The sequence below is a fragment of the Dasypus novemcinctus genome, chromosome 29, assembly GCF_030445035.2.
Source record: "Dasypus novemcinctus isolate mDasNov1 chromosome 29, mDasNov1.1.hap2, whole genome shotgun sequence".
Classification (NCBI taxonomy): Eukaryota; Metazoa; Chordata; class Mammalia; order Cingulata; family Dasypodidae; genus Dasypus; species Dasypus novemcinctus.
This window is the reverse complement of record NC_080701.1, coordinates 33,138,461-33,162,133: the sequence shown is the minus strand read 5'-3', so window position 1 is coordinate 33,162,133 and position 23,673 is coordinate 33,138,461. Positions and strand designations below refer to the sequence as shown.

Below are 23,673 nucleotides of genomic sequence, written 5' to 3'. Positions count from 1 at the left end.
TACCCGCCACCCGGCGGCTGCAGCTCCCAGGCAGCCTGGAAGCCAGGCCCCTGCGGCTCCCGCTCCGGCTTCCCCCAGCGCTGAGTGCGCTAAGGGCTGCGGGTCCTCTCGGCGCTGCTGGCAGAGGCTGCCCCGTCCTGCCAGGGACCCGCCCGGCCGCACCCTGCCCCATGGCCTCCTGCGCAGCCCGCTGCAGAAGGGAGCTGAGGAGGGCGCCCCCGTCCCAAAGCAAGAGGACGCGGAGGGAGGTTCCCAGTCTCCAGCTTTATTTTACATTCTTTCCCAGAGGCGGCCCGGGCGGGGAGGGCTGGGAGGGCGGCGGGCCCCCCCCGGTGGCACCCGCCAGCAGGCTGAGAGCAGGGCCAGGCGGGGCGGCGGCCGCACCTGTCCCCACCTGGCTCCCAGGCCCGGCCGGAGGCGCGGAGGCCGAGGGGGCAGCAGGCAAGGGGTGCCAGGGGAGAAGCCTTCCAGGGGGAGCGGGAGGGGGCTGCTACTGGCTGGGGGGCCCTGCAGGGGTGAGGCCACCACGCAGGGTGGGGAGGGGCGCGGGGGCTGGTCTCAGTAAGGCGGGGAACAGTCTCCACTTCAAAGCAGACCTCTATATTTGGGGGTGGGCCCCGGGGGGCTTGGAGGGGGCCCGGAGGGGAGGGCTGCTGGGTTTGCCTGCAGAGGCGGGGGGCTCCGTCCTGGGGGAAGGGTGCTGGCAGGGGGGTCCCCTCTTTCGCCCCTAAGCGCCGCTGCTCCCCACCCCGTGCTGGCTGGGCTCGCGGTGCTGTGGAGCCCACTCACACCGGGGCTACGTAATTTCCAGGGAATGTCCCAAATTTCTGGGTCCTCCGGGAGACACCTGAAAGGGAAAAGACAGGCGTGCGGCCTTCTCCAGTTCCCCGGCGTGCGGGGCCGAGCCGCCCCCTGCTGGCAGCCTTCGCAGCTGCGGCCGAGGCCCGCGCCCGGGAGCAGCCCCTGCCTCCCGCAGCTCTGCCCCTTGTGGCGGGAGCTGGGACGGCAGGACCGACTCCCTGGGGTCGGGAGGCCCCCTGGTCAGCACCCCGGGCCACGGAACAGGGCCACGCTTCCCGGGAGGGCGCGTGGCGGAGCCTAATCGGGAGACCCACTGGCCCAGTGAGGCACCCCTTCCTCACGGATGGGGAGGTCGGAACAGCCAAGAGAAGTCTGAGCCCATTGCCCAAAGCCCTGGGATGCTTCCCGGTGAAAGGGGGACTAAAATCCAGCTCCCCGCCTGCGACAGGCGGCTTGGGACGGGGAGGGAGAGCGCAAGAGGAGTCGGAACACAACATGAGCGCGGCTCGTCCCGAGCCTTCCGCCCGGGCAGGCGCGCCTTCCCTCCTCAGGGACGGTCAGGCTTGCCTGTCCCCGCGCGCTGCCCACCCTGCTCCCCTGCCCGCAGCATCTCCCTTTTCCTCTGGGCCTCTTCAAATCCTGCCCTTGCCCATCAAGGCCCAGCCGCCCCCCCCCCACACACACACCTCCTCCAGGAAGCCTTCCCTGACCACCCCAGCAAAGGCTGATGTAGACCTGCGTGGTCCAAAATCACCACCACTGGCCACGCTGGGCCCTTGAAATGTGCTGGGGTGACTGAAGTACTGAATTTTAAATTTTATTTCTCTCAAATTAAACTTAGAGCCACATGCGGCTTGGCTGACATCTTGCACAGCACAGGTCTAACTAAGTCTTTCCTCTGAGAGCACTTACGACGTATGCCACCTAAGGGGTGATTTTCTTCTTGTGTATATAAATTTGCAAAACATTATTAGTTATAAAAGATGAAAAACGAAAGAGCTGTACAGAGAATTTAGCCCTAACGTCAACTCTGGACTGTAGTTAATAGTGCAATTAAAATATCGTTTCATCAGGAGTAGCAGTTACCACACGCATGCAAAATAATAATAGAGAAACCTGTGTGTGGCGGGAGGGGTATATGGGGTCTCCAGACTGTCTGCCTACAACTGCTCAAATTTAAAAATAAAAAGTTTAACTATCTAAAAAAAAACAATTAAAAAGCAGAAGGAACGTGGGAAGGCGCCGGCGCCACCCTCAGGGGTAGGGGAGCGTGTAAGTTACTGTCGGAAGCCTGGGCCCCGACAGGTCCTGGGGCTCGACCAGGAAAGGGCCGGCGGCCAGTCAGCACACCCTTGCCCGGCCACCCTGGCTTCTTCCTGGGGCTGGCCCCGTCCTCTGGGGCCGAGGCCGGGGGTGGCCGAGGCCTGGACAGGGCGAGCCCCTCTGGAGCAGGCCGTGTGACGCCACCCTGAAGCAGGCCCAGCCCTGAGGCCGCACTGCCCAGGCCGGCCTCAGAGACTAAAGCCCTGCCTGCTCCTCCTCCCGCGGGGAGGCACTGGCTGGGAGGGCAGGAGGGGAGGCGGGGGTGTCAGGCCTGGGGCCGGGTCCTCTCCCAGGAGCATAGCGCTTCTGGAGACAGGACCCCCCAGAGGTCAGCTGTCTGGAGAGGCGAAGGGACACAGTGGGGCAGGAGAGGCTGCGCATCTGCAGTGCCTCCACCAAGAGCTCGGGTGGGTGTCCCCGGGCCTCAGCCCATCAGGGCCCCAAGGCAGGGCAGTGTCCGCAGGCCTCAGCCCATCAGGGCCCGAAGGCAGGACGGTGTCCCTGGGCCTCAGCCCATCAGGGCCTGAAGGCAGGGCAGGTGTCCCCCGGCCTCACCCCATCAGGGCTCCAAGGCAGGGCGGTGTCCTCCGGCCTCACCCCATCAGGGCCCGAAGGCAGGGGGCAGCAGAAGTGCTTCCCCGCCAGGCCCGCGGCGGGGGGCAGGGCCAGGCTGTGCGTCTCGGCTGAGCCGCCTGGTGGGCGGCAGTGGCCCACCCCCCCCTCCCCGGGGCCCCGCGGCGGCCCCCTCCCGCCCGGGCCACGTACCCACGAACCAGCCGTCGTCACACTGCTGCATGACGTCCACCCGGTCACCCTCCTGCAGTTCCAGCTCGTCCTCGTTCTGGGGCCGGTACCGGTACATGGCCCGGTACCTGTGGAGGACGTGGTCATGGCAGACTGGCCAGGCCCAGGAGCCCGGCACCGCGTTTCCTCCGAGTCGCCGGGGCCCTCGTGCGCAGCCTGCGCTGGCCCGCACAGCCCTCCCAGGCCGGCCCTCTGCCCGCCAAGCGCCCGCCTGCCCTGGCCACGCTGGCTGGCCTCGGCCCCGCGAGGCTGTGCTCTCGGCTCCCATCCTTCCTAGACGCACCGCCCTCAGCCGGAAACCCCACGAGGAGGCCGAGCCACACAGGATGGCAGGGCCTAAGCTCCCCAGCGAGCGCCCCTCCCAGCCGCTAGACAACTGTGAGCTCCAGAAGGACCAGCGCCAAGGAGGAGGAACTGATTGAGGGGTGAAGGGGACGGCACATGGGGTCAGCACGCCCTGCCTGCTGCGCGACGCCCCCAGCTGGGCCAGGCACCCCCAGACAGTACTCACGGGGTCCAGTGTATCTGAGTGGTCTTGGGGGAGGGGGCCACCGGGTCCAGGGAGTGGCTGGAGCCTCGAGGACGGGCCACAGCCGGCCCAGGGGTGCCAAGGCTCTGGGGGTCCACAGGAGGAAAGGGGGTTCAGAGGGAGGAAGCCGGGTCCTGTGTGCGCGTGCGGGGAGGACTGCACTGCGCCCCCACGCCTCGCCTGCAGGAAGCAGCGCTGGTGCTCACCGCCTCATCTCAGCCTCACAAACCCCAAGGCACGGGCCGAGGGGCTGGGCCACCTCACTTCCGGGGCTGGGACGCTGAGGCACAGGACCCCCCGAACGCCAGCGCCGACACAGCCCGGGGCGGGAGGAGCACGGGGCAGGGGTGATGCCCGGCTCCGGGGACCCCGGGACCCCGGGACCCCGGGTCCACCCAGGCCTCGCGGCAGGGCGTGTGTGGCAGGGGTCTGCCAGGTGAACGGATGCGTGCGTGGGGAACAGAGCCTGGGGGCTGCCTTGCTTGGGGGCTATCCCAGTCCAGGAACGATGACTTTCGCCCAGAAGCTACTACAAACATTTAGTTCAAGCCCCCGCAACTGCCCTCTTCAGTGGGAATTATTATCCCTGTTCTACGGGTGAGAATCCCAAGCCCAGAGAGGGCCAGCCAGCTACCCCAGGCCACTCAGCAGGCAAATGGTGACCCCCAGCACGGGCAAAGCACCGCAGGGCGGGCTGGGGGTCCCCCGAGCTGGCTGGCTGCCCCGCGCCTCCCTGGACCGCAGCTCCAGGGTCAGACCGGCTTAGGGTTGAAGAGCTGGGGCCAGGTTGGGGCTGGCGCGCGAGGCTCTGCTCAGGCTCCCGGCCGCTGTCTTGGGGCTGTCCCGGGGAGGCTCCGACGGCCGGGCCAGTCCCGAGGAGAGGGTGCGGTGTGGGGGGCGGGGTCCCCTCCGCGCCCAGCAGGCGCCTTACCTGGGCTGGGGCTCGGGGCTCCTGGGTGGGGAAGCAGGAGCCGGGCCGGCGCGGGGAGGTGCGCCCCCCCCAGGCAGTGGGGTCCCCCGGGCTGCGCGGGGCGGAGGGGGAGCCGGGGCTGCGGGCCAGGCGGGCGGCCGGGCGGGGCGATGCGGGCCGCTGCGGGCCGTCGTCGCAGACGCGGACGCGGGGCTCGCGGCCCACCTGCACGTAGCTGGCGGGGAAGATGCCCTGGCGGCCCGTGCCCGCGATGCGGCCCTCGTACCAGTTCTCGTTCACCTTGCGGACCAGGCAGATGTGCTCCCCCTGGGGGCGAGGGGCGAGGCGGGTGAGCTCCACAGGGCCTTGGGCGGGCTCCCCCGCGAACCCCTCGAGCCCCTCGCCCACGGGGGAGCAGGCGTTCAGTTCCAGGTGTCAGAGCTAGAGGCGGTGGAGCCGGGGGCTGAACTCAGGCTGCCTGAGCTCCTCCCACAACACTGGGTCTGTCCTGCCTCCTCCAGGAAGCCTACCTGGCCTGCACGCCCCCCTCCCAGTTCATAGCACTTCCCAAAGCTCCAATCGCAGGGATCCTGGGGGTTGAGCACAGGTCCAAACCCGGTTCTGCCCACTCCAAGCTGTTTTTGCCTCTCTGAGCCTTGATTTCCTCACATTTTAAGTAGACTTGTGACAGGTGTTCACTGTCACTGCCAGGACTGGGTTTGGTCCCTGCCTCACACAGTGGGTCATCTTGTCATCTGAAAATAAACTCCCTGAGGGCAGAGACTGTACAACCTGACACTGGGGACAGAAGAGCCACCAGCTGGACGGGCCCCCTGCCCTTGCCCTCCCCTGCCCCCTCCATCCAGCCGCCCCCTTCCCCCTTTCTCCTGGGCCAGCTCCTCCACACGGCCTTTCGCAGGACATTCATGGCCTCAGTCCCCAAAATAACCCAAAGGGAGGCCAGCTCCCTGCTTTTTAAGATCATTTTTCAAACTTTTTTGACCATGACCTATAGTAAAAAAACCCATATTTGAATAGCAACCCAGTACATGCGTACGTATATACATAACTGTCTAGAGATGATAAAATACCCTGGCTACATTCAATGCATTCCAATATCTCTTCTTTTAAAATGCTGGTATGAACATCATGACCTACCAAAAAAACCCACACAACTCTAGAAGTTTATGATACCCCTCTTCAAAATGGGCTAAGTGAAGGGACTGGGAAAAAATTGAGATCCTGGGTAAACAGGCACACACCTGACCCTTTAAAAACGCGTTTGTAAGGCACATCTCTAACTGCGTCTTCCCCAGCCCCCAGCTTCCCGCCCGGCCTGGCCCCACCTTGCGGAAGGACAGCTCCACGTCCAGGTCGCCCGTGAAGTTGTACTGGGCCACGGCTTCCCCGTACTCCAGCACCTGGTAGGTGGGGGGCTTGATGGGCTTGGGCGTCACATCTGCGGGCAGCACCTGCAGGGCGAAAGGCCGCGTCCTGAGGCAGAGCACACCTGCGCTCCTGGGAAGGCGGGATGTGCAGGACCTGCTCGCTGGCCAGAGGCGAGGGCCGCAGACGGAAGCCCTGGGGCAGCCAGGCTTCAGGTGGCCTTCAGGTGGAGAAGACGCCCCCAGGCAGAACTTTCAGTAGAGAGGAGAATAACAAGTGCGAAGGCGGAAGAGTCTAAAGTGGAGCACGGAGGTAACGAGTGCCACGCGGCGAGGGGCACCTGCCGACCTGTTCTGAAACCCAGGATTGCCCATTTCACCACGGCTGAGCGCCAAGGGCCCCCTCCCCAGGCCCCCACGCTTTCTCCACTTCATCCCACTCACAGCAATCAGTAAGCCAGTTCACACCAAGATGTAAAGGACTGGCAAAGTAGAATGCTGTACGAACTGTGGAATTGCAGGATCAGAGACTGTTCTGAGGGTCGGCAGGCCCGGTGCCTATCAAATCAGGAGCCTGAATTAAACGAAAACCTACCCAGGGGTCACAGAGGACTCACAGTGGAAATGAGAACATCTTTTAAATGGCAGGAAAACACAACATCAGGATTTGTGGGATGTCGCTAAAGCACGGCTTAGAGGGGAAATTTATAATATTAAATGTTTACAGTAGAAAAGGATCGAATCAGTCATCTCTGGTTCCACCTTGAAAACCTAGAAAGAAGAAGAGCAAATTAAACCTAACACAAGAGGAAGGAAGGAGATAAGAAAGAGCAAAAGTCAATGGCGTAGAAAAGCAGGAAAAAAAAAAAAACCCAATGAAATCAAAAGCTGATTCTTTGAAAAGATCAGTAAAATTGATAAATCTCTAGCCAGAATAAGAAGACAAATTACCAACGTCAGCAATAAAAGAGGACATGGCCACAGAGCCTACTGACCCTGAAAGGACAATAAGGGAATAGAAACAATCTTAGGCCAATAAATTTGATAACTTGGTGTTTCTTGAAAGACACAAATGCCAAAGAAAACCTGAAGAGTCTTAACATCTATAAAGTTCAGATCCTGCTTTTGGGCGTTGAAAGGCCTGGATCCAGAGTCTCGGTGATCTACTTAATAAGCTGTCTCTGACCATCTGTAAAATGGGAGTAAGAGTTCCCTTCCCCGGTTCCCGAGGGGAAAAGGTCCTGACATGAAAGAGGAGATGTCAACGAACAAACCCTTGGCTCTCAGCGGTTCCAACCACAGTCCTGTCCAAGGACAGCTTGAGAAAGACGGCTGGGTGGGGGGAGTCTGGCCCCCCCGGCTGGGAGCGCTGGCTTGCGGGCCAGGAGCTGGAAATGACAAACATTTCCAGGATACCTTCCTCCTGCAAAACACCGGGCCGGGCCAGGGTGAGGGGGGCAGGAGCTGGGTGGCACGTGGCCCTGCACAGTTTTGCATCTCAGGAATCCTGCGGAGGGTACAGGGTACCGACCGACCCTGGGTCATGGGCGGCCACGTGACGAGGGCGTCTGCCCTCTGCGTCTCTTCCAAGCGTCCTGCCGGCGGCCGCGCCCCCCACTCACCTCCACGTAATTAGCCGGGAAGATGCCCAGGCGGCCGTGGTGCTCCCCCTCCAGCCAGTTCTTGTCCACCTCCTTGTGGATGTAGACGATGTCCCCCTTCTGCAGAGTCAGCTCCCTGCAGGCCAGAGCCAGCTGAGTCCCCGCCCTTCGGACCCTGCCCAGCGGACCCCAGAGCCCCAGTGTGCCGGGACGCAAGCTGCAAACACTCTGCGCCAGCGCGGGAGGGAAGGGAGAGCAGGGACACTTACTTGGGGGACTGTGCCTGGAAATCAAACTTGAGCCGGGCAGCCTTCATCTGCGCAGGGGAGAGGACAGAGGGGCCACCTCGGTCAGGCGGGGGGCTGCTCCACGGCAGCAGCCAAGGGCGCCCCAGGCCCTCCCTGAACCCTGGCCCCCTTACCTTCTTCTCTTCCTTCCTGGCTGGGCTGCCCCCCGGCTCAGAGGCCCTGGGCTCTGCGGAGAAGCACTCACTCAGCTCGGGAGGGCGAGGGGGTGGCCCGGGGCTTGGCACCCCCCCCCCCCCCCCGCCCCCAGGGCGAGGCGCCCGGGTCTCGGGAGGGCGGCAGGGGCGCGAAAGAGTAGGAGCTGTCCCTCACCTCCGGTTGGGGAAGGGTACACAAAGTCTCGCCGGCCCAGGAAGGGGCTGCCCCTGCCGGCCATTCTGTGCGGGCTCGGGGACGGCGAGGCGCGCAGGTGCGGGGTCCAGGCTGGGGCCGGGCTGCGGCGGGGCACAGCGCGTGAGCCACCTGCCGGGCCCGCGCCCCCCGCGGCTCGCCCGCCGCCCTCCCCGGCCCCCCGCGGCCCGCCGCCCCGGCCCCTGCCCGCTCCACAGGATGTCCTACTTCCCGAGCGGCCGGCCAGGAAGGGTGAGGCCCGGGGCGGCCGGGCAGGGGGCGGCGGGGCTCCCCCACCGCGCTCCGCCGGGTCGTGGCGCCCCAAGTCCTGGGGCGCGGGGGGTAAGCGCCTCTCCCTGGGCGCGGGGACGGCGGCGCCGGCGGCCGCGCCCTCCCTCCGCCACCTCCCGGCCCTCCAGGCCCCTCCTCCCGGCGACCAGGCCCCCGCCCCGGCCGCGCCACGTCCCCGCGGCCCGCCCCGCACAGCCCCCGCGCGCCCTCCACTCACCGGGCCGGGGACCGCGGTTCCGGGGACCTTCGGGGCGCCGCGGAGCCCTGCGCCGGGAGACGGGACCCGTTCAGCGGCCAGGACCCCTCCGGGTCCCAGCGCCCGCTGGGGCGCAGCCGCCTCCGGAAAAGTTTGTAACTCGGAAGGGAATGGGGAGGGGAGGAGGGACGCGGGGTCCTAGAGGCTCCCTGCGCGCAGGCGGGCGGGCCGGCCGAGGAGCTGGGAGCGGGGAGGGGCGTGGGGCAGGAGGAGGGCCGAAGCTTGGTGGAAACCAGTGTCTTGAAGGGGTCCGGGTCCCCAGGAGCTGAGGTAGGGGCCGGGGGCCCGGGTACCCCGCCCCACCCCCTCACGTCAAGCTGACGTGGAATCTGGAAGGGGGTCCTTAGGGGGCGCTTGGAAAAGCCAACGCCCTGTATTTGACAGAGGAGGGAGTCACAGCTGGAAGGGCCACTCCCCGTCCGCCTGCCCTCCCACCCCAGCCCGGCCGCTGCAGCCCGGGATGCCCGCTCCCGGAGCGGGGCTGCAGGCCTCTCGGGGACGGAGGCGGCACCTTGGGGGACGGCAGCTGGTACCTTGGGGGACGGCAGCCGGGTCTCGATGGCCCGCAGGTCCTTGTCCAGCTCAGCGCTCAGCTTGGCCAGCTCTCTCTCTAGCAGGACCTGGGCGGGGGGAGGAGGGGCGCTGGCCAAAGGGCAGCTGGCGAAGCCCAGGCCCCAGCAGGCCCTCCGCTCGGCTTGGGGAGCAGGGCAGGCCTCAGCTGGAAGGGGCCTGCGCCCCGGGAGGTCGGTTTCAGGGTGTCAGGCAGCCCCGCCCCCATCCCCCTTACCCATCCTGCCCTCCCCCCGCGGTGCCTCGGTCCCAACTTTAGGTTACATCTCTGCTCCAGAAACTAGAGGCTCCCTACTTCCCCTCCCATCAGGCAGTTATGGCCTTGCAAGGCCGCCTTCACTGTTCCCACCCAGCCTTCCTCCCCGCCGCGGTCCCAGTCGGCTCAGTGTCACACACGCACGCACCTGCGCACTAAAACCTTGGCTAGGCATCTCCTCTCTCTGCTTGGCCAAACCCTCCCGTCTTTTGAGAGCCCGGGCCCCCAATCCACACTGACTACTCTCTTGCCCGCTCCTGCTTTCGTCAGCACACATTTATTCCACACGTATTTCACTGAGTGCCTACTGTATGCCAGGCACTGTCCTGGGTGCTGGGGATGTGGAGATGAGAAGTGCTCAGCCCCGGGAAACTGTAGCCCCCCGGGAGGGAAGGGGGAAGGGGGAGGGTCGGAGCTTTTCACCTGTGCTTCGCCCACGGGCACCCGAGCCCTCCAGCTCAGATTCTCCCTAGCACATTCCACTGGACAGTTTCTCCCTCCCCACTTCCCTGCCAGCACTCACCTCGATGGGCTGAGAGGGCTTCTCGACAGGCTCATCGACCAGCGGTTTCTTTGGCTGAAGGGTGGGGAAAGGCGTGTCAGAGTGGGTGGACTTGTTTTCCCAAACGCAGGAGCCAAGAGGCACGTCCACCCCGCCTGAGGACCAGGCCAGCACTTACCTTCTGCCCCGTCTCTAGTTCCTGCAGAAATTGGTTCCAGGCCTCTTCCTTCCAGACGCTGTCCGCTTTCTCTCGGCAGCGTCTGGATACCTGCGCGGAGGTGGGTCCTGGGCATCAGCGTCGGGTAGAGGGGACCCCGAGTGCTTTCAAGCCTCTGCCCTGCCCCTTATGCCGCCGGTGCCCGCCGAGGGATTCTGGGCTGCACAGCCCAGGACCCCCGAGCTGACAGGGCGTCATCTGAGCTGGTCCAGAAGAGGGGCGTGGACAGAGAGCATGAAGCTGGGGCCGCGGGGGGAGCCCACGTGGGGGGGTGCTGGACGGGCTACCTGATTTGGGGTCTGGGGCAGAGAGGAGGGTGCTTGAGGATTATAGTTGAGGGTGCTACCAGGAAACTCTTCAGAGCGGTCCCAGCTTCTTCTAAAGAAAGGAAAGGACATCGCTTAGGTTTCCTTTTAGGGAAACTGAGGCACAAGTGAGCACACAACCGTGGTGGGAGGGAGCTGCACACACATCCCCAGCCGCCTTAGCACCTGCTCTGGGCTAAGGGGCTGTGGCAGTTTGGAATTATTTATGAATCCTCAAAAGAGAGATTTGTTTGTACACTGGTTTGTTCCTCTGGGTGTGATCCCCTTTGATTGTGTTAGATTCAGCTGAGATGTCTTTGATTACGTTGCCTGTTAAGATTAGGGTTTTGATTTGACCACATCAGTAGGGCATGACTCAGGGTCACTCGAGAAGACACACAGGAAGAGAGCGCTCCATAGGCACGGCAGAGAGAGCGTGGCCATTTCGGGCCTGCCCTGTGACAGAAAGGAGAAGGCTCAAACAGTTAAAGCCCCAGGAAGAGAGGCAAGCCCTAGAGCTGAGATGGGAAGAAGCTGGGCCCGTGGAGCCTTAGGAGGAAGAGAGCCTAAGAGACCAGGGAGATCGCCCGCCATCTTGCTTCAACCCGTGGCAAGGGACTGGTGAGAGAGCACCTGTTATGGTACCTTGACTTGAACTCTTACGGCCTTGTAACTGTAAACTTTTACCCCAAACAAATACCCTCTATAAAGCCAACAGCTTTCTGGTACTTTGCATCAGCACTGCTTTGGCTGACCCATACAGATACAGGGCCAACCTTGCCTCTGGCTGCCCCTGCGCCTTGCTGTGGACGCAGTGTCAGATCATGGAAAGTGTAAATCCCAACTCCACCATTAATGGCTGTGGGACCTCTGGGCAAGTTACTCAGCTTTCTGAGTCTCGGGTTCAACACCTGTAAAATGGGACTACTTCCATCATAAGAAAGTGGTGGGGAAGTGGATGTGGTTCAAGAGATTGAGCTCCTGACTACCACATGAGAGGTCCCAGGTTCAGTTCCCAATGCCTCCCAAAGAAGACAGTGAGCTGACACAACAGGCAGGTGCAGCGAGCGGACGCGACAAGAGACACAAGGAAAACATTGAGAAACACAACAAAGCAGGGAGCAGAGGTGGCTCCCACATTGGAGGTCCTGGGTTCTAACCCAGTGCCAAAAAAAAAAAAAAAGACCAGCATACAACAGACAGACATAGCAAAAGCGAACAACGAGGGGGTGGGGGAGAAATAAATACATAAAATAAAATCTTAAAAAAAAAATGTGGTGAAGCTTAAATGAGGGAACAGGTGTGAGGAGCCCAGGGGAGGGCCTGGCAGGTAACATCCGCTCCCTGGTGAGCGATCCCAGAGGAGGCATTCGTGGTCTGTCCGGCCCCGTGATGGGGCTGTGTATGTTTGTGCAGCTCGGATGAAACGACAGGTGAATGGTGTCAGACTCATGCCCAGGAGAGTGAGGCTACCTCAGATTCCAAGGACAATCCCTGGGCAGCTGAAAGAGCCTGAGGCCCTGTCCGCTGTGGGCCCCCGGGGAAAGTTATTTGTCCTCTCTGGGCCTCAGCTGCGTCAGGGAGCTGGGTTCGAGGAGCTGGTCCGGGGAGCCTCCCCAGCCCTAAGGCTCTGCCCTGTCCCGGAGGCCCCTCGGTCTTCACGTTCACTTCACCTCCTTGGCAGCGCCCCCCCTGGCTAGCCTAAATGTTCCAGCCTGTGTTTCTGTTCATGTTTCCACCAAGGGGAACTGCCGGATTGGGCTTATCAGGTAATGGAATGTCTGACCCTGGAGTCAGGATTTGTGGGCTGTAATTAGGACTCTAATCTGATTTTAGTAATAACAAAAGCGGTACCGAGCAGGCAGTACGTCATTCCTAGTCTAAGGAGGCTCTGTTCTTAACTGAACCTGTAGCCTAACGGCGTCTGTGGCGTTTACCGCGTGCCAAGCCTGGCCCGTACACGATCTTGCTAATCCTCACCGCCCCACAATCCCCCCTTAGCAGATGGGGACACTGAGGCTCGGCATGGTTAAACTGCCCAAGTCACAGAGCCGGGGCGGAGCTGCCGCTTGAACTCAGAGCTCTGCTGCCAAGCTGGAGCGCGGCACGGCTGCCTTCTGATGACAGCGCTTAGCCAGGGGCCAGTTCTGCTGGGCTGATGAGGCCGATCTCTCCCAGGAAAGCAATGAGGAACCCCCCTCAATTGAACTCTGCCAGCCAAGCTCCTGACTTCCAAGCTGGAGGGCCTTGGCAGCCCCGCTGGGGCTGAGAGGTTGCACAGAGGAAAGGAATTTCATCTTCCACCTCTGGGCTGTGGCTCCTCTCGCAGCCGTAGGGAATGCGGGATGGAAACTTGGGCCCCTCCATACCCCTGGTTTCTCCTCAGGCGGCCACAGCCCGCGCCTTCTCAAGGCTCTGCCCCCGGCGTGGGCATGTACCTGCTCTCCACCCCCACAGGGCCACGGGCCGTGAGAGGCCGAGCGCCTTTGGCTCTTGACAAGCACCGCACAGGCGTTCCAGGCCAGCAGCGGGTGCCGGGTCCGCAGCTGCCGGCCTTCGCCTGTGGCCCTGTCGGGGCAGGGGTCCCTGGGCCCCCTGGATCGTGTGAGGGCTCAGGCCTCAGCCAAGGGCGTGGGGTGGGGGATGCCACCAGGGGGCGCCGCGCTCCTCCTTGGCCTGGGCCCCTTCCCTGCGCGCTCACCGGCTCCGGAGTGCGGCAGGGCCCGGCCTGCCCGCAGGTCTCTGCTGCAGCCCCGGATGCCTCGAGTCTGCAGAGGAGGCACAGGAGGGGTCCACTGAAGGTGGGAGGGGACAGGCAGCCAGTGGCGGGGCGGGGGTGGGGGGGGGGAGCTGGGACGGGGGCACCTGGGTGACCGTTTAGGGCTCCCACCCACTCCCACCCCTGCTTTTGGGTGGATTCGTGGGGACAGAGCGGTGCCCTGGGCCGCTCACCGTGAGCTCTGCGCCACCAAGTCTCCAAAACACCCTGCGAGGCAGGTGGGCGCCCCATTTACGCCCAGAGAAGTAAACTCACCGCCTGGCAGTGGCAGAGCTGGGCCGGCCCGGCCCCCAGGGCCGAAGCTCACAGTGGGCACGCTGCCAGCCGGTGTGGGAAGGGGGGCGAGCCCCAGAAGCGAGTTCTAAGAACCCCTCCTCTTGAATTAAGCCAAGCGGGGAGCCCAGAAGCCTGGCGCAGCTGCAGGTGCCTGCCCCGGAAGCGCGGATGTGGGTACCCGGGAGGCGTGTCCCGAGCTGGGGCAGGGGTCCACAGCACCCCCTCACCTTTGGGAGGTTCCTCCAAGGCGCAGTCCAGCTGCAGATCTGTGAGAGGGAAGGCACGCGGTCACGGGCGGGCAGAGACGCAGGGCAGGGAGCAGGGGGGCTGCCTCGGCCGCTCCCCGCCTCCCGCCTCCAGTCGAGGCCTGAAGAACGTCCGGAGGGAGGGAAGGGCTGGAAATGGCCCTGGCAGGCTCGAGGGAGCCAGCCCTGCAGCCAGCCCGCCGCCCCAAACCCCCCGCTCCTCCCTCCCTGCCGTCCCCCAAGCCCCCTTTCTGAGCCTCGCAGGCCTGTCAGATTGGGAACCTGTGACTTCCTCTTCTCCCTCTTTCCTTCCTGCACCTTCTTCTAAATGCTTGCCCTTCCTCCTTGGCCCACAGCCACTCCACATCATGCTTTTGAATTTCTGGGACCTCCTGGGAGGAGCTACTGACCGGGCATCTGCTCCCATCCCTTTGGTATGCAGACGGGCTGCAACAGCCTACCCTAACCGCCAGTCACAGCAGCCCTCTCAATCCCACACCTGCTCCGGGCCCTGGGTCTTCCACTGTCCTTGTCAGAAAACACCTGCCCCCAGTTTCCTGCTCCCACTCTCTTTAGGCCCCACCGCTCCTGTCCCCAGCTGCTCTTATCAAGGGCCCCAGTGACCTCTGCGTTCCCAAATCCAATGGCCCATTCTCCGTCTTCATCTGACTTGACTCGGCAGCAGCGTTTGTCACAGGGGATCACTTCCTCCTTTACAAACTCTTTGGACTCTCTGTTTCCATCCTGCCTCCCCGCTGGCTCCTGAGCACGCCAACCTCTGCCACGCAAGTGCTCAGCGCTCGGGCCTCGGGCCTGTCTCTCCACCTACCCCCCCCCTCGGTGGTCTCCCCCAGTCCCCTGGCTTTTACGTACCATCCGTTCCAGTGGGCTGCAACCTCATTCTAATTCTAAAGGCTGCACCTTAGAATTACTCGGGGACCTTTTGACCAGAATCACTCCCTGCAGCCCAGACTTCTCCCGGCCTCGGTTCTGAGCTGCCTCCTCCGCATCTCCACCGGGATGTAACGCGTCTAAAACGGGATTCCTCTCAGACCTGCTCCTCCTGCAGCCCTCCCTGTCCTTTACAAAGGGCAACTCTGCCCTTCCACTGGCTCGGGCTTAAAATCACTCTCGAGTCCTCTCTTCTATGCCATATCCAACCCACGAGCAAATTCCAATGACTCTGTCTTCCCAGTGTTTCCTGAACCCCACCACGCCCCGTTGGGCTCACGGCCACCCCCCTGGCCCAAGTCGCCATCGGCCCTAGCCCAGAGCAAAGCTTTGCTAGCCAGCTGGTGTGTCTGCTTCCACCGCCCCTACCCTCTGTCCACACGGCGGCCAGGGCGGCCCTTTTCATCCGTATCCATAGGATCGCGTCGCTCCTCTGCTCAGCTCTACGAAGCCAAAGGTCTGATAATAAACCACGGGCCCTGCCACTTCTCTGACCTCCCCTCCCACCACGTGGCCCTCCCTGTCTCCAGTCCAGCCTCTCCTCACTGCTCCAGCGCGTGCCAAGCATGCTTCTGCCTCTGGGCCTTTGTGCTGCTCTGCCCGGAATGCTCCCCTCCAGGCTGACCCACTTCATGCTCTCGGGGCTCTGCTCTAAGGCCGCTTCCACGACCAGCCCGTGTGAAGCAGCCACCGCACCGCGCGGCCACTCCCCGACCATGCCTGATCCTCTCCATAGCCCTACCTCCATGCCATTTCAAGTATTTATCTGTTAATTGTGTCTCCCTCTATCTAGAACAGGGGTTCTTAACCAGGGGTCCATGAGCCTGAACTGAAATTCAAAAAAAACATTATTCTCGTGGGGATGTTTTGGTGCAGGTGTGATATATTAAATAATGCACGGTATAGTGTGGACTTAGGAAGGGGTCTGTGGTTTTCACCTGACTGGCAAAGGGGTCCATGGAACAAAAAAGGTTAAGAACTCCTGCTCCAGAATGTAAGCTTTTCGAGGCCAGGGGCATTCTTTTTTGTTCAGGGACGTAGCTTTAGCACCCAGAACAGTGCTTGGCACATAGTAAGTGCTCGATAAATATTCGAAGGGCTGACTGAACGAATGCGTGAGGTCACGGGACGGTCGCTGCCCCTCTCAGGCTGGCTGCACTCTGAGTTGTGGAAGAGAGCAGCAGCACTTCCTACTGATGACCCACTGACGTGGAATTTCAGCCTGGCAGGAAAAGCAGAGGGAGATTTCTGGAAAGGCTGAGTTTCCCCGGATCCCCGGGGCATCCTCTGGAACGGTGTCTGGTCATCGTGCTCCCAAGGCTACTCCAGAGGCCCCCACTGGGGGTACCGGTGGGGGGCTCCCTTCCTTGGTCTGTTCTAGGGACCACCTGCCGCAGAGCCTGGGACGGGTGGAGAAGGACCTCCCGGCGCTGTTCCGGTCCCTTCCCTGCCCCTCCCTTCTCAAGCCACAGGGTCTGGCGCCCAGCCTGGCAGAGGGGGCCCTGGAAGGGTGACTCGCCTGACATTTTCCGGTGAATCTGCTGGAACATCTTCCGGTACCAGTCCCGGGGGCTGTCGACACTCTGGGATCAGAGAAGGCAGAGTGAGGCTGCCCGGCCTCCCCACCCCAAGCCTCAGAAGTCTCTTATGCGCCCTTTCTCTGGCCCCCCGCAAGCCCCAGTGGGTGGGCCGGGGCACCTCTCTGTTGTGATAGCCCTAATCACAACTACTTTGTGTAGCGAGCTAGAGATAAGGCAAAGGGAAGAGGTGCCTCAGAGGGTATTTGACCACGATCGCTGCCTCGTGAGGGGGTGATGGTTTCTGGGGTTCTCTTTGCCTTCCATGGTTCTGTTTCTACAAAGACCATGCGTTCCCACGTGATGCAGCACAGAAGCAATCACAGAGCGGGAAACGGTCTTCCCATCCCTCGCCTCACTACCCCGAGGCAGGAAAGATATATGTCCCGCCCTCCACTTTCCTAGACCATCCCGAGACACCCCCAAGACACGCAGGGGAGGGGACGACAGGGCCCCCTGAGCCTGGACTCCTGACCCTCCACTGCTGCCACAGTGCACGGCATCCTCAGCCCGGGCTCATCCATTCATTCCGCCAGTCATTCGTTCCACGACCCGTCAGCAGAGCGGGCAGGCCCTGCCTGGCTCAGTCGTTAGCCGTGGGCCTCTGCCTGTGAGGAGCCGGGGGGAATTCCAGCCCCCTCCCCGCAAACCCACTTGCACAACCCAGACACGAGGGTGCCTGCAGGTTTATGGGGTTCGTGTCGTCGCCCCTTGCCTTAGTCTGGAATTGTTTGGCCTCAGGCTTCTTTGCCCACGGCCCCCACTCCTCTTTTAATTCACAGAACTGGCGTGCGTCCCTGGGCCCCCCGTCCGTGACCCCCAGCCCTGGACTCACAGATCGGGGGGCAATGGGCATGCCGCTCTCGTCCACGGGCCCGATGCCCTCGTACTTGACCCAGCGCTTGTCCCGGTGCTTGCTGTCCTTGACCCACGTTGCTGACCAGTTCTGGGCAGGTTGGGGGGCCTTTGGGTGCGCGGAGGGCCGGCTCCCGGGGCCTGGCCAGGTCTGATACCAAGCAGGGTCTGTGGGGCAGGTGGGGAGAGCATGAGCGAAAGGCGGGGGGCTCCACCCGATCTTGTCTGTCCCTTAGCGCCTGGGAACATTGACCTTGGTGGGTTCAAAGGTTTCCATATCTTGCTTGTTTGTTTGAGTTTATGGCAGACACACGCTACAAACCTCCCCATCCCCAGAAGTACCCACAGCCCCCTATTTCTTTGTTTTTAGTTAGAGTGAATTAAAATAGATTCTGTTTTGAGAAATCTGGGCCCGCCCCACCCTGCTTTCCTGGAGCTATACTAAGCATTTTCAAAATGAGGGCTGGGAATCCTTGTTTGTAGAGAATGCTGGGAACGTCCCAGCTTGGTATGTGGCAGAAAAGGCACAGCTTGTACAGGACTGAGCTCCAAGGGGCTGGAATGTCCCTGAGGGACTGGACTTGGGACAGACTAGACCTCAGATGGCTCCGCCACGTCCTGGCCATGTAACCTCGGCACATCGGTCAGCCCCTCAGTGCCTCAGTTTCCACTTCTGTAAGGGGAGGGTAAGGGCAGCAAAGGCTCTGTGAGATCCAGGGGTGTGGCTGTGCCCCACGTGGTGACAAGACTCCTTCACCAGCCGTGACTGCCGCGTCCTCCGCCCCCCAGAACCTCAGCCCCCAAGCGGCCTAAGTGCTGCAAGCGGCCTAAGTGCTGCAGGGCCAGACTCGGCGCTGCCTCTCCAGCTGAGCGTCGCTGGACTCAGTTTCCTCGCTGGGGGGATGACAGTGACTGCACGTCCCCTTACTGGGATATGGTGGGATTAGGTGAGGGGAGCCTTGTAAGGGCCTTGACAGCGTCCAGTACATCGTAAGTGTCCCACAGTCCGTGATCACTTGTTAAATGAGTAAACGACTGCGCCTGGTGCCTGCCTCAAGGGAACACTGACGGTGCCACCCTCTCGAAAGAGGGGCACTCAGGACTGGCAGGTGCCCTGGAGGCCCCAGGACCTCCGCAGATCCCGCACCTCCGGCCGGAGTAACTCATAAGAGCCCAGGAGCCTCTAGGCCCTTGCAGCTGCCTCTCGGCCTCCTGGACTACCTGCGCAGCCCTCCGTGGCACGCCCGTTGTGGGCTCGGCCCCGCCCTTCTACAGCCCGCCTGCTGCTCACATCCGCTGGCCTCCAGTCCCCAGGCCATGCCCGGTGGCTGGGGGCCCTGCACGCTTCGCTCCCCCAGCACTGGGCAGGGAGGGACGGGATGTGTCAGCTTCTCTCCCCCACAGCCTGAGGCTCCCCCAGGCTCTGGTGTGCTCATGCGGGGAAGGGGCAGTGGGCCGAGCTAAGAGCTCTGGATGCCCATGACCTGGAGACACCCCCTGCCCTCGGGCTTGGCACGAGGCGGAGTCAGATGGAGGGCCCAGGAGGCTCTGAGCCCCTCATCCCCCAAGCCTCCTGGGCTCCGTGGGCAGGTTTTCCCGACCAGACCCACCTGGGTGCGTGGAAGCATCCCTCCTCGGCACGAAGTGCCCATTGCACACGGTCCGGGGCGCGGGGTCATGGAACTGGAAGTTAAGCGTGTTGGAGCCACCGCTCCGGATCACGGGCACCTGCGGGGAGCGGCCGGGAGCTGCTGCTCAGGGCCCAGGAGCACCCGCGGGAGGACGCCCTGGCGGGGCTCCAGGCCCCTGACCCTTTCGCACGAGGCGGCGGGGTTCTCCCGACCCCCTTCCCTCCAGCTCCCCCGCCCGGCCTGCTAGCTCCCACCAGCCGTGCACCCTCTGAATCCCCTCTCCTTGGGCGTCTTGCTCACCCGCGTCTCTGGGGACGAGGACCCCACGGGGACCCGGAGGTGGCCAGGGATGAAGTCGTCCAGGCTGAGCCCGGCGGGGAGGCTGCAGAGCGGGGCCTGCATGCTCAGGTCGAGGTCGGAGGCCTCGGGATGTGCGGGCGGCTGCGGGCGTCCTCTTGGGAAGGAGGAGAAGGGGAGCCCTGCCGGGCCGGGGCTGCCTCTGCCCTCTTGGCTCCACCTAGGGCTGGGGGAGGAGAGGACAACTGCGGGAGGGGGCTCGCAGGGCCCAGGAAACAGGCCACTCCAGGCACCCGCCTGCAGGCCGCCGTGGGCACAATGGACCGCTTGTTTGGCCCCAGGCAGGAGCTGAGCGTGGGCGTGGGGGAGGAGGCAGGCCTGCGGGACAAAGCCCTGCCCGCAGCCCCTCTGCTCCCCCCGAGGGAAGGCCGAGGGCAGCCGTCCCTGCGTGAGCATCTGCAGGTGGCAGGCACAAGGTCACCTGCCCACCGCCCACGGCCCTGGGCGGCAGCCTGTCTGCCCTAAGACCCTAGAAAGGCCAAGGTTCTGGAGAGGGGAGGAGTGTGGGGCGAGCTTCCAGGCAGCAGGAACCACTCCTGAGCTCCAGGCCTTTATCAGCTCCCTCCCTTGGCCTCCTGCTCTCAGACCCAGGGCTCAGAGGGCCCAGGGTGCAGGCAGGGGTGCAGGCAGGGGTGGAGGGAGAGCGCCAAGTCGGGCCTGCTCCTGGAGGGTAAAGCGGTGTGCCCTGGGGAGCTCTCCTGCCTGTGGGGACCCGCGCATCCCAAACACACACTTCCTGCGTTCCTGGGAGCGCTGTGTGTGGCTGCTGCTGGCTTGTTCTGCTGCAGAACAATCCGGAACCATCCAGGCTGGGTCAGGGGAAGAGGGAGCCGGGAGGGGGTTGGATGAAGAGCACACAGAGGGTGTGAGAAGACAAGGAGGAGGGTCGGGCCTCAGGGTCGGGCTGTCCAGCAAGGCCAACAGAGAGCTGGGAGCGGGCCCGTCCCACAGCCCCTTTGCCCCCCCGCCCCGGGGCCGGGCCGCTTCTGACTCCTGCTCAGGGGCTCACGGGAGGGCAGCAAGTGCCCTGTGCGTTGCGGTGTGTGTGAACGTTGGTGGAGTGCCGTGGATGTGAGCCGGGAGGGGTGCCCCCCCTGGGGCTCACGTGAGCAGCAGGGAGGTGTGACCTGGACGGCATGTGGGTGCAGGGCTGGTCACTGGAGGAGCTGCGGTGACTCGGCTCCTCTACCGGCTGTTTCTCAGGCCTCGAATGGCTGTCAAGGGTCCCGGGACGGGGGCAGCCCCCGGGCTCTGGTCTGAATCGGTGCGGAGCCCTCCTGACATTCAAGGGGTGGCCTATTTCCAGGCCTCACTTTTCCGTGCCCTGGCTGTGGGTCGGGAAGGGCTGAGGCTGGAGGAGGGGTAGCTCCCCAGCTGGATCCAATTAGGACTCCTACCAGAAGCAAAACATGCAGACACACCCCGTTCCCCACTGCTCTTCCTGCCCTCCAGGGGGAAGTTGAGGCAGGGAGTGCCCAGGATCCGGAGGTCCGAGCAATGACCCCGTGCTGCCCAGCTGACTGCCTGAGGTCAAGTTGCCTGGTCAGCAGCAGCAGCCCAGACCCGTCAGCTGACCAGCCTTCCGCCCCTCGCCTCTCCCTGGCCACCCCACTGTGCCTGGAAAGATTTGTAGGGGGGCGAACGGGGAAGGCAGGAGGACCCCGCAGCGGCCGGGCTTCCCGGCTTGGTGCCCCAGGCCTCCCCTCCCCAACACTGTTCCGCCCGGCGCACCGCGTCCCTCCCAGGGATATGCAAGGGTGGAGGTTTGGAAGGTGGCCCGAGCTTCCTGGGAGGTCCCGACAGCACCCAGAGCCTCGCACAGGGAAGATGGGGACCCGCAGGGGAACTGGTCCTGCTTCCGGCGGAGGACACTGGGCACCGCGAAATCGCTGGGCGCCCTCCCCGAACTCAGCCAGCCCCAGGCGGCTGGAGAAATGACCCAGCCTTGCCTTCCTGGCCAACTCCTTCCCAGCTCTAAGCGCTGCCTTTACCTCGGGGACTTGGCCCACGTGCGCAAGGACAGGTTTTCTCAACCGTCTCCTTTCCTGGATGGGGAGGGGAGGGGCTCAGGACCGCCCCTCTGCCTTAGTTTGCAGAGTCGGGGCCGCCGCGGAAGCCGGGGGACCCCAGTGGGTCCCCCTTCCTAGCCCTCGCGTTTGCACAGGTCAGGGTTCCCTCCCCGACGGCGGCGTCCGCCTCCTCTCCCGCCCCTCTCCTCCCGGCACCTACCTTCCCTGGCGAGCAGGTGGCGGGGACGCGGCACGCCGGCGGGGGCAGGAGCATCTCGGCCCGGCTCCCGGCGCTCGAGGCGGGCGGTCGAGCGGCCGGGGAGAAGTCGGCGAGGTGCCCGCCGCCCTCGGGCCGGGGTCGCGACGCGGCTCGGCGAGGCTGCGCGCACCGGGAGGAAGAGCAGAGAGTGAGCGCGCAGGGAGGGCGGCGGGCGCGCGAGTGGCGCCGCTGGACTGAGTGCCGCGGGGTGGGGTGGAGGCCCCGGCGACTCCCTCTCGCCCGCCTCGCGGGGCGGGGGCTCGGGACGGCCCGCGAGGGCGCCCGAGGGCCTCTCCGTCCCGGCCGAGGCCGGGCCGGCGCGCCGCGGGGACGCTGGTGGCCCCTTGCCCAGGAGGTCGGGCCGGCCGGGAGGCGGCGCCGGGAGGAGCCGCCCGCGGGCCCCTGGGGAGCCGGCTCTGGTTTCCCAGCTGCCTCCCCCCGGGCCCCCACCGCAAGGCTGGCGTCGCAGCCGGCCAAGGCCACTCAGAGTTTCCAGCGGCATTTCCAGCGGGCGGGAAGGGAGCTGCCGCGCGGCGGAGCAGGACGAGGGCAGGGGTGATAACGACAGCCGAGCCGTGGGCCCCGGAGCCCGGGTCGGCCTTCTCGGGGAGGCCGGAGACGGCCCCGAGAGGCAGGCGCGCAGGGGCCGAGATAAGCGAGGGCGCTCCACGGCGGAGTCCTTCGCTGGGCGAGTTAAGGCCCCGCTGGCGCCCGCCCCGCTGGGGAAAAGCGACCGTGCGCTCGCTCAGCGTGCGTTCCGACGTGTGCGAACACACGCTCACACTCAGGGCCCGCAAACGCGCGGGTGCCCCAACGCGTGCAAGCACCGTGCAGCACAGCCCGCGGAGGAGACCGGCGGAGGCAGCAGCACACGGGCATGTCGCATCCCTGAAAGGATGAGGGCGGGTCCCTCTGGCCAGGACCGGGTTAGGAGGATCTGGACGTTCCCATCCATCGTATTTGTTTTGATCTGGTGCCTTTTCCGGTGTTCCCGCTTCTCTGACACAGGTTCCAAGCGCCCCCACCCATCGACTCCCTGACCCGCGTGACCTCCTGCTCTCCTGCAGTTCTGTGTCTGCACAGGGCGTGTTGGAGAAAGTGAGAGTGCTTAGTGAATGGTCACTGGCAATGCCAACAGACTCTGGAGGACTTCTAGCCCTTGGCTTGGCTCTGGAACCCCGAGCGCCAAGCCAAACAGCAACTTCAGATCCGTTTTAGGAGTGAGAAGTACAAATTCTGAAAGTAAGAAGACATTTATTGCATGCCTACTGGGTGTAAGATTGGTGCCCTCAGAGGGCTTTTCAAGAGCATCATTCACCTCCAAATTTCAGAAGGAAGAGAGTAGGGAAAGGGGATGAAGCAATTTTAAATCCCTACCGGCCACTGATGTTATTAGCTTTAACATCTCAGTTCATTTAAAAGAGCTACCTTTGGTTGCAGTGAACAGGGCTTGCCAAGTATCACATGTGAAGCGGCCGAAAGAGGAGGTGTTCAGGCTGAGAAGCTTAAGAGGGACAGGGCCCGCTGGCTGTCTTCCAGAGTCTGCAGGGCTGCCTCGTGGAAACCAATCTGTTGCATTCTGTGGGAGTACACTCTGTGGGAGTGCAACTTCTGCTAACAGAAGTGGGACCATTGGGCACAAAATAAAGGGAAACAGATCCAAGATTACAGGTGGTCCGAGTCTGCCAATTGCAGGGTGTTTTTGTAAAGGCACTGAGCAGGGGGCTGAAGGAAACGGTTTCCTTGTAAGTTTCCATGATTCTTTAGGAAAGATGAAGGGATGGGAATGGGTTCGAATGCCACTCACCACAGAAGACACTGCAGAAAGGAATGCAGGAACTCTGCGAGACCTGAAGGCAGGCAGCAGTGCATTCTCCTCCCCTAAAGCTTGAATTCTTACCAACCTTAGGGACCATCGTTTTCCCTCCCTCAGGGACAAAATATGTGCCCATTTCCCTAGTCACCAGTTTTCCCACCTGCCAGGATCCTGGCCACTAGGAAGGGCCACGTCACTGTCATTTTCTTCCTGGTTTTCCAAAGACAGTGAAGCTGAGGATCTTCTGACTCCAGGAATCCTGGCCATGCCCTCTCTTACCAGCAGTAAGCTTCCCTTATTTTCTAGGGCTCTGACCCAGGCTCCAAGATAAATATTTAACCTGGAGGTTGCAGCTGAGCTGACAAAGGTCCCAACTTCCTGTTTGTCACAAAGGGAGGTGGCAGCCATCAGCAAGTAGCTGGGGCCTAGCTACCAGTTTCATCACTATGGGAATAGGAGTAAACAGCTTTGTGGAGGAGGCAGGACAGAGCAAGTGCAGAGAAGCCTTTTTCCTGAGCTGCCCTGACTTCTGC

General features: G+C 63.1%; 1 protein-coding gene across 2 annotated transcripts; it reads right to left on the bottom strand.

Moving 5' to 3' along the window:
• Positions 1-245: 245 nt before the first annotated feature.
• SORBS3 (sorbin and SH3 domain containing 3) lies at positions 246-21,603 on the bottom strand. Of its 2 annotated transcripts, XM_058289891.2 has the most exons (21): positions 21,286-21,603; positions 19,000-19,222; positions 18,679-18,796; positions 17,049-17,236; positions 16,156-16,219; positions 13,668-13,706; positions 13,087-13,153; positions 10,368-10,458; positions 10,042-10,131; positions 9,885-9,938; positions 9,069-9,155; positions 8,497-8,543; positions 7,971-8,092; positions 7,775-7,827; positions 7,623-7,669; positions 7,375-7,489; positions 5,714-5,839; positions 4,389-4,694; positions 3,440-3,543; positions 2,890-2,996; positions 246-847 (listed from the first exon to the last, which is right to left on the bottom strand). In XM_058289891.2, exons 2-21 carry the CDS (start codon positions 19,099-19,101, stop codon positions 786-788), a joined length of 1,989 nt encoding a protein of 662 aa, XP_058145874.1. In that variant the 5' UTR covers positions 19,102-19,222; positions 21,286-21,603; the 3' UTR covers positions 246-785. The 2 variants fall into 2 exon arrangements, with proteins under 2 accessions (XP_058145874.1, XP_058145875.1); XM_058289892.2 differs by lacking the exons at positions 16,156-16,219; positions 17,049-17,236; positions 18,679-18,796; positions 19,000-19,222; positions 21,286-21,603 and adding an exon at positions 15,006-16,081.
• Positions 21,604-23,673: the final 2,070 nt, after the last annotated feature.